The sequence below is a fragment of the Cyprinodon tularosa genome, unplaced genomic scaffold, assembly GCF_016077235.1.
Source record: "Cyprinodon tularosa strain WSP-4 unplaced genomic scaffold, ASM1607723v1 ctg967, whole genome shotgun sequence".
NCBI lineage: Eukaryota > Metazoa > Chordata > Actinopteri > Cyprinodontiformes > Cyprinodontidae > Cyprinodon > Cyprinodon tularosa.
In genome coordinates this window covers 164,847-180,825 of record NW_024039748.1, presented here as the reverse complement: position 1 = coordinate 180,825, position 15,979 = coordinate 164,847, and the positions used below count along the sequence as shown (strand labels likewise).

The following is a 15,979-nucleotide window of genomic DNA, read 5'->3' as shown; positions in this document are numbered from 1 at the left end:
GTTACAGGTTGAAAGCTCATCCTTAAACTTTTCATTAAATCCAAAAAAAGAAAACATCCATTAGGGCTTCGTCATTCCAGGTACTTTCTGTGGATAACAAGTCAGTGATATAGTCCATCACGGATCGTTCACCCTGCCTTAGTGACAGATGTCTCCTGGGAGCTTCCCCACGAAGAAGAAATAGGCAAAAAACTCTGATTAGTTCCTCAGAAAAATCATAAGAATTACACAGGACGGGATTGTTTAGCCACTCTGAAGTTCCCACAATTTAGCCTTGTCCATTAACAGAGAGATTAAGTAAGCCACTTTAGATCTATAGGGGTAAACGCAGAGGGTTGTTAAAAGTTTAAAGTGAATTTCACATTGCGTGAAGAAGGCCCGACTGAATCACCCTAAAACAGTTCAAGAGGGGAAAGAGTGGATCCAAAACTAGCTGATCTATCAAAGGCATGGCAGCTGTCAAAAGCGGTAGAGTGAAAGTGGAGATAGACTGATAATGCTGGTAATCTAGAATCTCCTAGAATCTCTGAACACCACTGTCTGCCGATGGCTCCATGTTTGCCCAGATTATTATTTAATGGCTCAGAAAGGAGGACTCAAAATTCAGGCAAGACAAACAGTGGAATACTTAAAAATTGTTTAGTCAAACAGATCCATCCTACCATCCATCCACCATCCATCCGTAAATCATCCATCCATCAATCATCCATCCTACCATCCGACTATCATTTGTCCATCATCTATCTATCAATCATCCATCCATCCAACCATCCCTCCATCCATGGAGGAGTTTTCTAGGTATTTCCATTTACGTTTTTAATTGTTTATTCATGTGCCCATCTGTCTTTACTGAGTGGCTTGTAGTAATCCGAATTACCAAGATTTAAGTCATTTTTTAAGCTATAGCATTATTGAAAATACATATGTCCCATTGATAGTGGCAGGTGAATAGTATTTTCTCCTTTCATCCCAGAGGCCTCTTCAGCCCTAACAAGTGGTGAAGTTAAATCTCAGGGATGTAGTCTGAATGCTCCCTACCACTAGTTAGAGTGCATAAACTGAACTTCTGTTGACTGATTACTGAGGATCTTCACAGATCAATTTTGATATGAAGTCTCTTTGTGTGTTCTATCTCAAAGACTGGTCAAGTCTTACTTGCACATTTACACTAGAACATCATACAAATCTACCTCTGCCAATCTTGCTCTTAATACCTCCTTAAGAGCCATTAGGAGATCCAAGTATATCTTTTATAAGCAGCTTAATTGGGGTCAAGTTCCAACCTCCCACCAGCTGTATCTGCTCCTCAGTTTAGCTCCTTTCCTCTGTCATCTTCCAGTGCCCCAGCAGTGTCCAGGCCACAGGGAGATATCTCCAGTATGATAAATCTGCCCAAATGATCATCATCAGCAATGCTCAGCTCTATGTTGTCCGCCAGGGTCTTCATGTCAGCTCCTATTACTTTATTGTCTCCTTCTAGGTTAAAAAACTCTGAAGAAAACTGTGTCTCTATAATTTAGAAAACAATGCTGATGAAACAGTTGATAGAAACACATACCACTGACAGAAAAACAACTGGCTTTGCTGAAATGTATCTTTGGCTATATTCATGTATTAACCAGACCCAGATTTACTAGCAGCCCTGTAGATGAAGCTAAACCTGACTGATTAAGCTGATGAGCTTAACATCTTAGATAAAAATAACCAGGTGTGGGTGTGTGTGTATTTGCGTATCTCTAAGAGTACTTAATGCTCTTACTGTGACCATCTGCACAATATGCTTATCCTCTACACTCCTTCATAGATGCTGCCAGTCACTTCCATCGCTGTGCTTGATGCATATTTACAGCACAGTGGACTACTGGATGCTGAGAGAAAAAAAATAAAAAGGACAGAGGAACTTTCTTTTTAGGAAATACAGGTGAGAGCAGGTTTTCTCTTTTTGCTAACACTTGGTTTTTGAAAATGGGCTGCTCTCCTTCAAAAGGAAAGTTTCTTTTAAAACCAAATTCTTTTGGAAAGCAGGAGGCTCTGGTAGATGAATCCTCACAGGACAGTGTGGACTCTGGTCCTGCAATGGTGGAGGATACCTGTTTAAATTTTCAAAAAAAGGAAAAGGAAACGCCACGATACTCTGACAAGAACTGTTCACAAGAAACTCTCATGGCTCGGCAAGACTCCCGCCCAATGTTTCCTCAGAATACAATTAATAATCAGGAAGTCAGGGTAAATGAAATGCCCCAGGAAATAATTGCAGATGCTCTACAAGAACATATGATTCAGAGAGTGGAGATCCAAAAGAAGAACATGAGGAGAAGATCTACAGATAGGCACAGAAAGTCTTCTTCTATCCAAACAAAAGCGGACTTTCTACCACATATGGTGAGGGCTCACCAGGCAGCTTATGGTTTCCTGAACCCAAACATCACCAAATATGAAACGCTCCTGGGGCTGCTAGACCAGGCGACTCAGACTAAACTGTCCATCCAGCCCATAATGGCTGCTTTGGTTTTGTACTTTGAGGAAATCAACCAGGCACTGGAGGAGATGGCTGAAGAGGGTGAGCTGATGCTTAAAGAGTATGGAGAAAGCATGAGCTTACCATCTGGGATGGTAAGTCAAGCTCTACGGTCAGATAAACCTTCCAATACTTTAGCAGATCTTGTTGATCCTCCCCCAGATCTTTTACAACAATTGCTTCAGCAATCATCAGAAAAAATGAAGCGAGTTGGAGGCTCAGTAAAGAATTTGGGTGATACTGCACTTGATGAAGTCATAGAATATTTCTCTTGCCTTTCTAAACTATTTGCTGAGAAGCTACAGACTAAGCAGGCTGCAGAGCTTAGGTTGTCTCAAGTACTCGCAAGAATAGAAATGTCAGCAATTAAAACGTCTAACCCAAAAGATTCAGCACTTCCCAGTGAAGACAGTGGAATTGGGGGAGAGAGTGAGAGCTTGGCTGGCTCAGAAAGGCACCAATGCCACCGTGGTAGTGCTGGATCTGGGAGCTGCAAATCTATTGTCGATGTTTGGGGTGTGTTTGGACATTATCACAATGATTTGGCTAAGTTTGTTACATATAATAAAGATGATGAAGAAGAGGAGGAAGGGAATGCTGACAAATATGGGGATGATGATGATGATGATGATGATGATGATGATGATGATGATCATCATGATGATGATGATGATGATGATGATGATCGGTGTGAGAGGAGGAGATCAAGGTCCTCTCCACCAGATCCCTGCAATGCGCTTTGCTACATGTGTGCAAACGATATGAAAAATCAGCAGCCTACCTTTAAGAAACGTTTTACTGAAAGCTGCAATGTTCACTGCAAAGCTGAAAATGACTCATCCAGCAGCTGTGCGAACGTGTTAATAGAGCTGCAAAGGAGTCAAAGAGAATTAGATATAAAAATGAAAAAGATTTCTGAAATGCAACAACCAAAAGACTCCACTTGGTCTCAACCTGGACTTAGAAGACATTCTTTAAATGCATCAGTTGATTTTCACAAAAGCCGAGGGAGAAGAAAGAAGCCACCATGCTCATTAACTCCTTCACAGTTACCACTTATTCAACCAGTAAAGTGCCACTCATATAGCCAAGCATTTAGCCAAGGTATGGATGGGCTCAATAAAAAGGGTTCTGTGTATAACATAGGACATAGTAAAGGAGAGGACACTGGCAACGCCAGCAGGAGCTGCACAGATTGCAGGGATGACCTGGAGATTGATAATCTACCACCTCCACCCCCAGAAGTTCTATTGGACAATTCCTTTAAGTATCATGAAGGACAACTGCAAACTGAAAAGCTATGTGGAGATCCAGGTCTTAGTCTCCCACTGATACACCCTCAAACCCAGCGAAGGAAGAAAGTTATGCAAAAGATGGAAGTTTTGCCAAACAAAGTGAATGTAAAACTAAAGTCAATAGCTGCATCACCTGCTCCTCCTATTAGAAAGAATGGACCCACTGAGATTCCACAGCTGCAAAAGGTGAACCTTGAAAAACCTGAGGAAACCAAAGTGCTTTACAAGCAAGCCAGAAAGATTATTCATATATGCAATACAGGAGAATCAACTGACACTAAGAATACGCCCACAGGAGATTTAACAGCCCTTCAAGTTACAAATGGCCAAAGTTGTGACAGAAAAACAATGTTGGAATCTGAGATGGCCTCTGTTAAGCTGCCTGTCATAGCACCGCCTGTTTCAAGAGTTCGTTTGACTCAAGCTTGTCATTCTGTGTACCACGGCTTTGCAAGACCACCTATGTTCAGACCATATTCCAACTCTCGGCCCTCTTCCCCTACAACAGCTACATGTGTAAATAATAACAACACAGAGCAGATCGTTCCATCTCTGTCCTTCCATGAGGCTCGCTCGGTCTTCTGTAAAAATGAGTTGCAAAGTCCTCAAACCACCCAGCCCCCTGGAAGTGCAGTGCTTCCCAGAAAATGTGGAGAGATACAGCGGGGCAGGCTTTGGACAAGAGGAAGAGACAACCCAACTTCTCGCACTCAGTCAGAACAGAGGCCTGGGATGACTTCTTATTCAGAGTATGAAAGAGCTGGCCATTTGTTATCCCAACATACCCAGAAAGATGAACCGTCTATAGAAAAGTAATGGTGAGTACAATCCAGAACATATTCTAATTACATATACACAACTGGTGTTCAGGTGTAACAGGTGAAAAAGTGGCGCATTAGTTTCAATAACAAGAAAGACACTGCAAAAAACTGAAATCTAAATTGGTCAATTTTTTCTTAGAATAAGTGCAGTTTCTTGAATTGAAGAGGTAAATGAGGCAAATTTTCAATTTGAACAAGACAATTTACATTTAAAACAAGAAAGATAAGAAAATAAGAAAAATCTATAGCATTGGATATAGTTCCCTTAAACGCTGCCTTTGATGGGAATGCACCTTAACAGGCAACTAAATCAACTAAAGTTGACCTGTGCACAGCAACATAAAGTTAGAACTCACCTTCTCTAAACTTTTAACTGTTCACACATTATGCGCTCATAATCTTGCATGTCAACGGGTCACCTCCCCCCACCCTCATTGTGGACACCACACCACATAGCTCTCTTTATGTATCTCACTTACAAAGGAGGAACAGGCAAACCCAGTCATACAACTTAGGAACTAAGACATTGAAAGCATCCTTTAAGGCTGCTTTCCTGTGACAGACTGGGATGTGTTAGAGCTACCTCCACCTTGGAGACTTCCTCTGCCAACATACAGGACCACGCTGATTGTTTGACTGGGAGCATTAGCTCTTGTATTTATAGTATTGCACCCACCATATTTGTCCAGAAGTAACCCTATGAACCCCTGGATAACAACTCAAGTTCATGACTGCATTTCAATCAGAGAGTGAGGTGAGGACAAAGCTGATGAGTATGGAGCCATCCAAGTACAGAGATAGTACAGTATAGTACTGTTCTTTGATTCCTCACCTGCCTCCAGACAGGCATAGAGGGGCAAACAGCACATCAAATACAGATTGTCTCAGTTCACACCTATAAGAGTCTTTGAGCAACCTCACAGAGAGTGAGGTGTGTTACTTTTGCTTGCAGCTAAAAATGTCTGTTCAGTATCAAAGTTCTCCAGGCGAGGAAACAACGTAGGATGCTACATGGAGGCTTTATGTAGAAACCGGTGTTTGCAATCTTTAGACAATGTTAATGCAATCGATATGTGAATACATGTTAATACTTTTAATTGAATCACTTTTGACACTGATTACCATCCTACGAAGGTGACGGGAGGAAGTTTGGAGGTATCCATACTTGGACTTGCACTGATGGGACGCATTTGTTCCAGAGATCTCTGGAACAAAAGATTATTTAAAAAAAAAACTTTTATAGTGATATTTTAAGAGCTACATGTTTCAGTACATAAACAGAGACGATGCAACTTCCTCACCTCACCTTTTTTGTCTGATTCTCTGATAACGAATGTCTTCATTTTTTCTAAAAGATCAAATATATTTTTAGTGCTGTATAACGTTGACTAACAATGACCTCTTAGATACAGTCTACACACGTTCTCCTTGACGTCACCCTTACTGGACATAGGAAGGGTGCATCCTCACAACAATGACTCATTAGTGGTCCTCTGAAAAAGAGAATTATAACCTTTGGCTTATAGTTGTGGTGGGACATAAAAAACAAACCAGGCAAAAGTTGGTGTCCGGATGTTGCCTTTTATCAAAAGTTCAGTTAAAAAATTGTTGTAAATACTTTCTGATACCGAACGGCATTTAATAATATAAAATTAACTATATGGTAAGAAAAAAGCTGAGTCAGAAACCTTGCTTTGTATAAATTGAATATGTTCAGTCTCGTCTCATCAGATGTTGTTTAAATCCAGTTAGTGGGTGGTGCTGTGTTGCTCATGCTCAAACATCAACCCAAGATGGTGGGTAGTCCAACCAACAACCTAGTATGGAAATTACAACTCAACAGCTAACAGCTCCATGCAGAAATCACCTAGCAAATTGGGTTCTCAGCAATAACCCAAAGTGCTCAACCATGCAGTTCGGTAAAAAAAAAAAATCCAAACCAGCATGTCTGAGAGAGTAAAGAGAAAGAACCGCATGATGCAGCAATACCAGAATCCCTGGCCTTGTCATCAGAGGACGTGTTGCCAGCTGGCTGATGTCTTCACCTCATTTCATACATTTAATTCTGCTTCCAAAACATATCCACAAACGTTCCACTGTCTCCGCTCTACTGCTATGGGTCTTTATGACTTGGAGGTCCCAGTCTATCAGGATTAGTAGTAAAACATCGACCCAGGTCCCATCCTTTACTCCCTGTTCACACATGACTTTGTCGCCTCCATAGGGACAAAGTCACCCTGAAGTTTGCTGATGACAGCACAGAAATACAGGCATTACTGCAATGGGGTGTTGGCATTAACATACAGTGTTCAGCATTCATCGCCCTATTGGTAGAGCAGTGAGCAATGCTCCGAGAAGGTTGCAAGTACCTGATTTGATCCCCACAGACTATCATTAACCTTACACTGCTCCCCGGGCGCCGCACAATGGCAGCCCACTGCAGCCCACTGCTCCCCAAGTAGGGGTGTAAATAATAATTGTCTTGTATCGATGCATCGATCCAACAGCCGACGATCCGATGCATCAATACGTCCGCAAGAGAATCGATTCATGTTTTGTTTTTCCCTCCGGTCTATTTTTATCCATTGGACGTAATTCTCCCTCCCGTGCTGCGGTGGCGCTAAACCTATTTTGCCCTCCTACCTCGCTTCCTGGTTATACTCTTACAGCAGTGTGTCGCAGTGAGCTTGACACAACATTTTTGATTAATGCCCAATATTGAATCATGGTCTGTGCTACACGCTGTGGGTCTAGATACGGCCGAGGCGGCGAGGAAGTGGGGGCGAGTTTAGTCCGACAACAGAGGGACATGAGGGCCAAAAAGATGGAGATCCAAGTGTAAAATGGCTCACAGCGTTCTACTCCGCAATTTCGGGTATAAAAACAAGACAAGCCGGCACTGTTTGCGGCGCTGTCTGTGGTCAGCTACAATTTGGGAGAGGAGCAGCGGAGCGTCTGTGGAGGGGGCGGGACGTCTGGAGCCGAGGTATTGCATTGCACTCATTGCACTGATTCTGTGCAGTATTTTCTGATGCAAGGCCTTTCAGAATCTATAACGCAGGGGGATTATTATTTTTCAGTGAATGAGGTTTTAATAGGAATAGGTGGTTATTTACTATTGTTTCTAAAAAAAAAATGCATAACGATATTACAGCTTTCATTGATTTATTTCAAATTTGAAACATTGTCTAGCCTGTAAAGTGTAAAAAAAATAAATGAACCAATTAATTGAATCATATCATGGTGTATTCTTGAGTACCGAAAATAATCGAATCGTTGGGTCAGGAAATCGATACTGAATCCAAATCGCCATGATGGATGTTATTTACACCCCTATCCCCAAGGGGACGGGTTAAATGCAGAGAGGGTATTTCATCATTGTGGGACAATAAAGGGATTTACATTTCTTAAGTTACACACCTCTAGATTTAATACCTTATTAAATACAAATTCAACAGATGAGTATGAATTCGTAGCCCCAGTGTCTATAGCTGATAGCAAACTTCTGTGAGATCCTGTATCTCTGCGCTGTCATCATCAGCATTATTGAATTATTATGGGCGAGAGAATCACACAACCTTTTTATCTCAGCTCAGCCTCACCAATGCCGTAACTGGTCATATGTCCACCTGGTTGCCTAATAGGCTGCGGGCTCTGGGTTTAGTCACATAACATCCCAGTGTCTCATATCAGACATAAAAGTACAGCTTTACAATTTTTATTTCTGCTAAATCTGCCTTAAAATAATATGAAATGATTCAGTCATACATATCACACAATGGGCTGTTTTAGGCTAAAACATCTGGGATCATCCTGTTGTTTAAAGCAGTCATAAATAAAATATGTCCTCCTATACCTGTAGATCCCAGAATGTGAACTACAGAACATGCCGTTTTTGGAGAGCTAAACATAAAGAAAACTAAATATGATCTAGTTTTGAAATGTGGATGTGAAGCATGCAGTTTGGTCTGGATTTAACAAAACAACAGCAGGCTTAATCCAGATTAGACAAGTCTCTAGTTCTCTGCTTACATAATCAATTAAACTTCTTTCTTCTCCCTCTGACTCTCCTGCAGACTAGGCAGCCGCCTGAAGACAGTGGAGGCCCCGATGGATTCACCTACTGCTCCCTGCAAAGACAAACTTCTAATTATAAAACACTGACCTTAAATGTCTGTGAACATGCAACAATTCATCTCTTCGTGACCTCAAACTCTTACTTTGAAGGCCCTTTTTTTTCTGTATATTGTTTTACACTGAATGTTACATCTGTAAAAAACTTTGAAGTGTCTGAGACATGAAAACAGTTATAGTTAGCTCTATTTTTTTGTACATTTTCAAAGTGTTGTAAGCCATGAGTTAAAACCTAAGACTTGGTGAAGATTAAAAGCCTTATGAGTGCAGATACAGTCTGAGAAGAGAAGGGTTCTCCATCAGGTGATTCTTTCTATAAAGTGGTCCAGACAGTCCCAGGTCAGCACCAGCTCTCCATCATCAGGTCCAGCTTTTCAGGTCCCTGTCTGGGATATGGTTATCCTGACCCCTCTGACCCCTACTGAAATCCACAGTCATCTCCTTTGTCCAAGTTCAAACTCAATAGAATCACATTTTAGATATAATACCAATGATTATGTGATGATGCAAATAAACATTTACAACGGATCTTTCTTTTTTCAGTTCATGCATCCATTATCATCCTGTTATGTTTTCTAATATAAAAAAACAAATTGCTCACTAAATTCAACTCTTTAAACCTTGTCATTGTTTCTGTTCATCCCTATTGCAGCAGAAAAGGTTAAAACTGTCAGAACTTTCACTTTTTGCCTCTTCCTCTTCTTTTCTTCTACATTTAACTTTTTTGGATTTCCCAAAGCCTCTCAGCTGCCATAGGATAATATCCTGTTCATTCTTTGTGCCTCTTTAATTTAATAATACTTATCATACAATTGTATCACTCTTGTAAAGAAATATGTGAAACTAGTTGTTTGTTGTTGTTCCCAAAACGTCACTAAAGGTTGCATAAAGAATAGAGTAGTTTTCTGTTCTAATATGTGAATAAAGAATCTCTTGTTGCCGAATCAACTGAGTTCAGAAATACTTTATTGAAGGTTGAAACTCTCATACTGTGAGAGTTTTTAACCAGTTTGTAAAGGTTAATACTGTAGGCAGGAAGAATCTTCTGCAGAGGTCTGTATTACACAGTGATGGGCAGTAGCACCGCTACATGTAGCAAAGCTATTAGTTTAACTACATTTTCCAGTAGCTTGACCGTAGCGTCGCTGCTTTATTTATCAAGTAACTTTCCAGTAGTGACGTTATTGTTTTTATCAAGTAGCGACGTAGCGTCCACAAACGCTACAAAATCCAGGGCATAACTAAGTAATGAAACCAGGTTTTCTATTTTTGAAACAACAATCGGAGTTATTCGCTGGACATTCACGCATGAGCCCCTATTCTGCCTCTCCTGTCTGTGTCTACCAAATTTGCGCATGCCCGCAGACACAGGATGGAGGAGGAGACAGGAGCAGAGCGAGAAGAGCAGCCAACTGTCCCTACCACACCGTGGCCTTATCTTCAGAGATGATGAAACTTGTTGAATCCTCTGATAAAAAGTATGTGTTCAAATGTTTTAAGGCTTATTTGCACAGATAAGATTTTTTATTTATGGAGGAACAGCTCTCCCATGTATAAAAAAAAATACATATATAAATAAATGCTCAATAAATAAATAAGCATTCAATTAATTGCACCCAAAAATACATTGAATAAATATGTAGGTAGATATTAAATTATACAGTGAGACATAAATATATGTATCTCTTAATTAGCTTCTTTATTTTTTCACCTTCTTTAAACAGTTTCATTTGTTCCTTGAATCGACTGTTTAATTGAGGTCGGAAGAAGTTTTCTCTAAGGGAGACCCTAAAGAAATAAGATGCCTTTTGTAGGGTTTTGTTTTCCCTAGAGATGTCCATTGAATGCAAACTCATAGCCATGTCTCCATGTGTAGAACATTACACAGTACCTTTAATTTGGTTCTAATAACAGCAGATTGTTTACTAGTTTTTCTACTAGTAATTCTACTAGTGATCATAAAGCAATGTTTACAGTGTGATATGTCATTGGCTGATCTTTAAAAAATATTTTAACCAGTGTGTCAGACTCATTTTGAATTGATATTAGGTTGGTACAACATTAAGTAGCTTCTGATGTAGTTAAGCTACTTTTAACACATTAGTGTAACTTAGCTTGCTATAATTCTTTAGGTGGTAGCTTTGGTGTAGTGAAGCTTAATTTGTTGTTGAGTGACTGATAGCTTAGCTCACTACACTGGACAAGTAGCTTGCCCAACACTGCTTTTAAGTAAGCCAACTGAAGTAGCCTGGTACACGTTAACATTAGCGCCTATTCGTTGACGCTAGTAACTGCTAGCTAGGAATTTACAGGCTAAGTTACTGAGTGACTGAGAGTACGGTGTAATAATATAATGTTTGCATTGCAGTGTTTCCTGCAGCAGTATCTTGGCGAGGCGGCCGCCTCGCCAAACTCACGGTACCGCCTCGCCAACGTTCCAAAAAAAAACACAAAAAAAAAACAACGAAGTTTTAATTAATTGCCAGGTCCAGACCTTAAAACAGCATTGATAACTCTACGGCTGATAATACTGAATTGCGACACCCTCTGGTTGGTTAGGTTGTGCTCTGACAAATTAGGATAGGATTTAGTTTTATGTATTCATTTCGAACCCCCCCACCCCCGGCAGTCATCCGCGCAAAACTGGTTCTGTAAGGTGCTGGAAAACGTTTTAAAACAGATCTTGAAGGTGCTTGAAAAGTGCTTGATTTTGACTTTGGAAAAGGTGTACGAACCCTGAATGTGTTGTCTTCTCAATTCAGAGGGCCCCCTGCCTGTCTTTGCGTAACCCCAAATTTCCTAAATCCGCCCCTGTTTTAGACGAGGCCCTGCTCAGAACTGAATCATCTGCAGCCTGTTTCTGTGTCATAGCAGTATGCTGGGGGTATTTCCTGGATGCTCCACTTTTTCCAAACCATCATTTTTTTCCGGCTGCTCTCTAAGGTCCAAGCTCTGCTCCCCTCCTCCAGCCGCTGCCTTCAGAGCAGCAGCGTTTCTCTGTTTTGTCTCTATCTGCCAGAGGGCAGTCACTGATTAACTGGGGGAGCAGACCCAGCAGCCTCCAACTTTCCATAGAAATGTGGTAATGTGGCCTTTTTGTTTAGTTGTTGCATGTTTTCTAATTTTGATTTTCTTTATTTTTGAACTTGTTTGCTTGTTTTTTAATTTTGTGTGTTGCATGTTTTTTTGGGATTTTGTTTGGAGGCCACATTGCCACTCACACCTGGACACGCCCACAGCAACGGCACAGGTGTTCCCCATCAACCAAGCAGCGTGCCAACTGGGACGCTGATTTAAAAAGGCAGCTGTTTGGTTGGGGAGACAGACACCGGACATGGGAAGGTTTGGTTGGGGAAGGCCGATCTTGGAGGGAGCCGGACGGAGCGAGTGAGAGGGAAGCAGCGGGAGAGCCTTGGGGACTGACGGCAGGAGGCCCGCCGGAGCGAGGTGGAGAGACGCGCACCGGAGAGAGAGACGCGCACCGGAGAGAGAGACGCGCACCGGAGAGAGAGACGCGCACCGGAGAGAGAGACGCGCACCGGAGAGAGAGACGCGCACCGGAGAGGGAGACGCGCGCCGGAGAGGAGCGCGCCGGAGAGAGAGACGCGCACCGGAGAGAGAGACGCGCACCGGAGAGACGCGCACCGGAGAGAGAGACGCGCACCGGAGAGGGAGACGCGCACCGGAGAGAGAGACGCGCACCGGAGAGGGAGACGCGCACCGGAGAGACGCGCACCGGAGAGAGAGACGCGCACCGGAGAGGGAGACGCGCACCGGAGAGGAGCGCGCCGGAGAGAGAGACGCGCACCGGACAGAGAGACGCGCACCGGAGAGGAGCGCGCCGGAGAGACGCGCACCGGAGCGAGCGAGGTGCAGGGACGCGCACCGGAGCAAGGTGCAAGGACGCACGCCGGAGAGACGCTCACCGGAGCGGGGTGCAGAGAGGCCCGTCATGGAGCGAGGCGCAGAGGCACGCTGGCGAGAGGCGCGTGTTGGAGGAGACCTCGCAGGCCAGCTACGCTGGAGAGGCCCACACGCGCAGCGTGCCGAAACGAGGACCCAGCGCTGGGGTGGACGGTGCCCTCCATTATACCCGCCAAGTGCGCGTCTTTTAACAGACTTCCCCATTGACTCTGCTGCTCTCCACCATCTGGATTTTTATCTTTCTTTTTAATCTTTTCTCTTTTATCTATCTTTTTTTATCTTTTTCCTTTTAACGTATTTTATTGAACACTTTTAGCGAGCTCGTCTTTTTACGTATATTATTGAACTTTTAATCTATTAAACTTTTTAAGGCCCTGCTCACAATCGCCGCAGTCTGTTTGGTTTTTATGTTTTTTTTTAAAGATGATCGCACCTCTCGGGTGCCACAGAATCTGGCGTTGCTGGTAGGACTGCGGGGTTGTGAGCAATGTTTTAACGGATTTTATTTATTTAAGATCAGATGGGAATGTGCTCTCAGGACTATGGATCGGCCGGGACGGGCCTTGTTAAAGTGTGGGGGGATGTGGTAATGTGGCCTTTTTGTTTAGTTGTTGCATGTTTTCTAATTTTGATTTTCTTTATTTTTGAACTTGTTTGCTTGTTTTTTAATTTTGTGTGTTGCATGTTTTTTTGGGATTTTGTTTGGAGGCCACATTGCCACTCACACCTGGACACGCCCACAGCAACGGCACAGGTGTTCCCCATCAACCAAGCAGCGTGCCAACTGGGACGCTGATTTAAAAAGGCAGCTGTTTGGTTGGGGAGACAGACACCGGACATGGGAAGGTTTGGTTGGGGAAGGCCGATCTTGGAGGGAGCCGGACGGAGCGAGTGAGAGGGAAGCAGCGGGAGAGCCTTGGGGACTGACGGCAGGAGGCCCGCCGGAGCGAGGTGGAGAGACGCGCACCGGAGAGAGAGACGCGCACCGGAGAGAGAGACGCGCACCGGAGAGAGAGACGCGCACCGGAGAGAGAGACGCGCACCGGAGAGAGAGACGCGCACCGGAGAGGGAGACGCGCGCCGGAGAGGAGCGCGCCGGAGAGAGAGACGCGCACCGGAGAGACGCGCACCGGAGAGGAGCGCGCCGGAGAGACGCGCACCGGAGCGAGCGAGGTGCAGGGACGCGCACCGGAGCAAGGTGCAAGGACGCACGCCGGAGAGACGCTCACCGGAGCGGGGTGCAGAGAGGCCCGTCATGGAGCGAGGCGCAGAGGCACGCTGGCGAGAGGCGCGTGTTGGAGGAGACCTCGCAGGCCAGCTACGCTGGAGAGGCCCACACGCGCAGCGTGCCGAAACGAGGACCCAGCGCTGGGGTGGACGGTGCCCTCCATTATACCCGCCAAGTGCGCGTCTTTTAACAGACTTCCCCATTGACTCTGCTGCTCTCCACCATCTGGATTTTTATCTTTCTTTTTAATCTTTTCTCTTTTATCTATCTTTTTTTTATCTTTTTCCTTTTAACCTATTTTATTGAACACTTTTAGCGAGCTCGTCTTTTTACGTAAATTATTGAACTTTTAATCTATTAAACTTTTTAAGGCCCTGCTCACAATCGCCGCAGTCTGTTTGGTTTTTATGTTTTTTTTTAAAGATGATCGCACCTCTCGGGTGCCACAGAAACTCTGAGCTGCAGATGTTTGTTGGTCTCACCTTCCTCCAAGCTCTTTCCTGGTGTCCTCTATGGGTATCTCAGGGGTCAGAGCTTTGTTTGAGGCTGAACATGAACAGTGGATTTGGACGTTGTCCTGCTGGATGAGTTGAGATGTTCTGTAAATGAATCTGTTGTATTATTTTAGCTCTATTGAAGAGGCCAATGGCTGAATTTAAAACTCAGCTAATAAAGATTTGTCTCTTTCCTAGACTCATGCTGTGTTTTTCAGAAATGTTCTGAGTTTAACCGCCTCACTGTCCTCTTATCCAGTCTTCTGGGCAGGTATACCTCTTCAGCCGACACAGTGGAAAAAGCTCCTGTGGTAAAACCAGAGCACAGAAAAAAGGGGAAAGGAAGCCCAGCTTGCACGTGTCTTTGAGTAGATGTTGGAGTATTTGGTCCAATGGGGTTAGATTTGAAACGGCATCGGTAATCACTGCTCCTTTAATTGCCATAGCGCCCAGAGGGCAAAATGTTGCTTTAAGAGCAATTGGCCTGAAAGGTCCCACAGGGATGGTCCAATAGATTCAGGGTGATTGCTTCTGGCATTTGCTCAATAGTTAACTTTACCCTACTTTGATTTGTAGGATTCTGAAGGTCTATGTTGCTTCATAGCATTATGCTAAGTTGTTTTCAACCTGTGGAGGTAATTTGGCCATTTAATTAAGACGGTTAAGACTGAGTACAGCCTACAGGTCAACAGCCCTAAAAGGCCAGAGCTGGAGTCCGGCTTAGACATCAGCGGCCAGTGGATATCAGGGCACATGGCGCTTAAACCACAAACATTCACACTCAGTTCATGTAGTCTTCAAGATTGCTCAAGAACAATACTTAAGCCGTTACCGCCTGTTTTTCAAACATGGGTCGACCCGCTAACAATGGGCATCTGGCTCCCTTCCCACTGGCAAAGAAATCCTGGGTCTGACCCCTCGTCTGTTGACACCATCACACTGGGTTAGCATTAGGGATGGGAATCGAAAACCGGTTCCTGTTCAGAACCGGTTCCGTATTTTCCGATTCCATGGCATCGTTTGGCAGCTCGCTGAACGATTCTTTTTTCGATTCCCGCAGCACCAGAGCCTAATGCGCCGGCTCTGGGGAGCACGACTTACGTCACGTTTTTTACGCAAGTTACGCATTTTCAATTCCCGCAGCACCAGAGCCTAGACCGCCAGCTCTGTGCATTAACAAGTATCCTAACCCACCTATTGAGGACTTGTTTTCTTCACTCACTGTAGGTCAGTGTTTCAGTAATCTGGATCTATCCAATGCATATCTACCGATGAAAGTAGGCAAAGGGGAACTTTGGTGAGGGGAAAAAATGTATCTCCTATTAATTCCCTTGTACTTATATTGATTATAAGTGCTGAATTTGTTTCATTCAGGCCTCAGAGCTGCAAGGCTAAAATGTGTCTGGGGGGGGGGGGTTATTCTATAAGGGAGTGTTTGGGATAAGAAATAATGGTTCTCATAACATCTAGAGTGTTTCTCAGGGATCATTTCACAGCATTACGTGTTATTTGCAACTGTCTGTCTTTTTTGGGGTAAAGATATGTGGAAACTTTCACAGCCTTTC

General features: G+C 43.6%; 1 protein-coding gene across 3 annotated transcripts; it reads left to right on the top strand.

Moving 5' to 3' along the window:
- The first annotated feature begins 1,785 nt into the window (after positions 1–1,785).
- Positions 1,786–9,712, top strand: LOC119776916. 3 transcript variants are annotated; one of them, XM_038275579.1, is made up of 3 exons: positions 1,786–3,145; positions 3,176–4,631; positions 8,711–9,712. In XM_038275579.1, the coding sequence occupies exons 1-2, from the start codon at positions 1,966–1,968 to the stop codon at positions 4,627–4,629; spliced, it is 2,634 nt and encodes an 877-aa protein (XP_038131507.1). In that variant the 5' UTR covers positions 1,786–1,965; the 3' UTR covers positions 4,630–4,631; positions 8,711–9,712. The 3 variants fall into 3 exon arrangements, with proteins under 3 accessions (XP_038131507.1, XP_038131508.1, XP_038131506.1); XM_038275580.1 differs by lacking the exon at positions 3,176–4,631 and having other exon boundaries at positions 1,786–2,613; XM_038275578.1 differs by having other exon boundaries at positions 1,786–4,631.
- Positions 9,713–15,979: the final 6,267 nt, after the last annotated feature.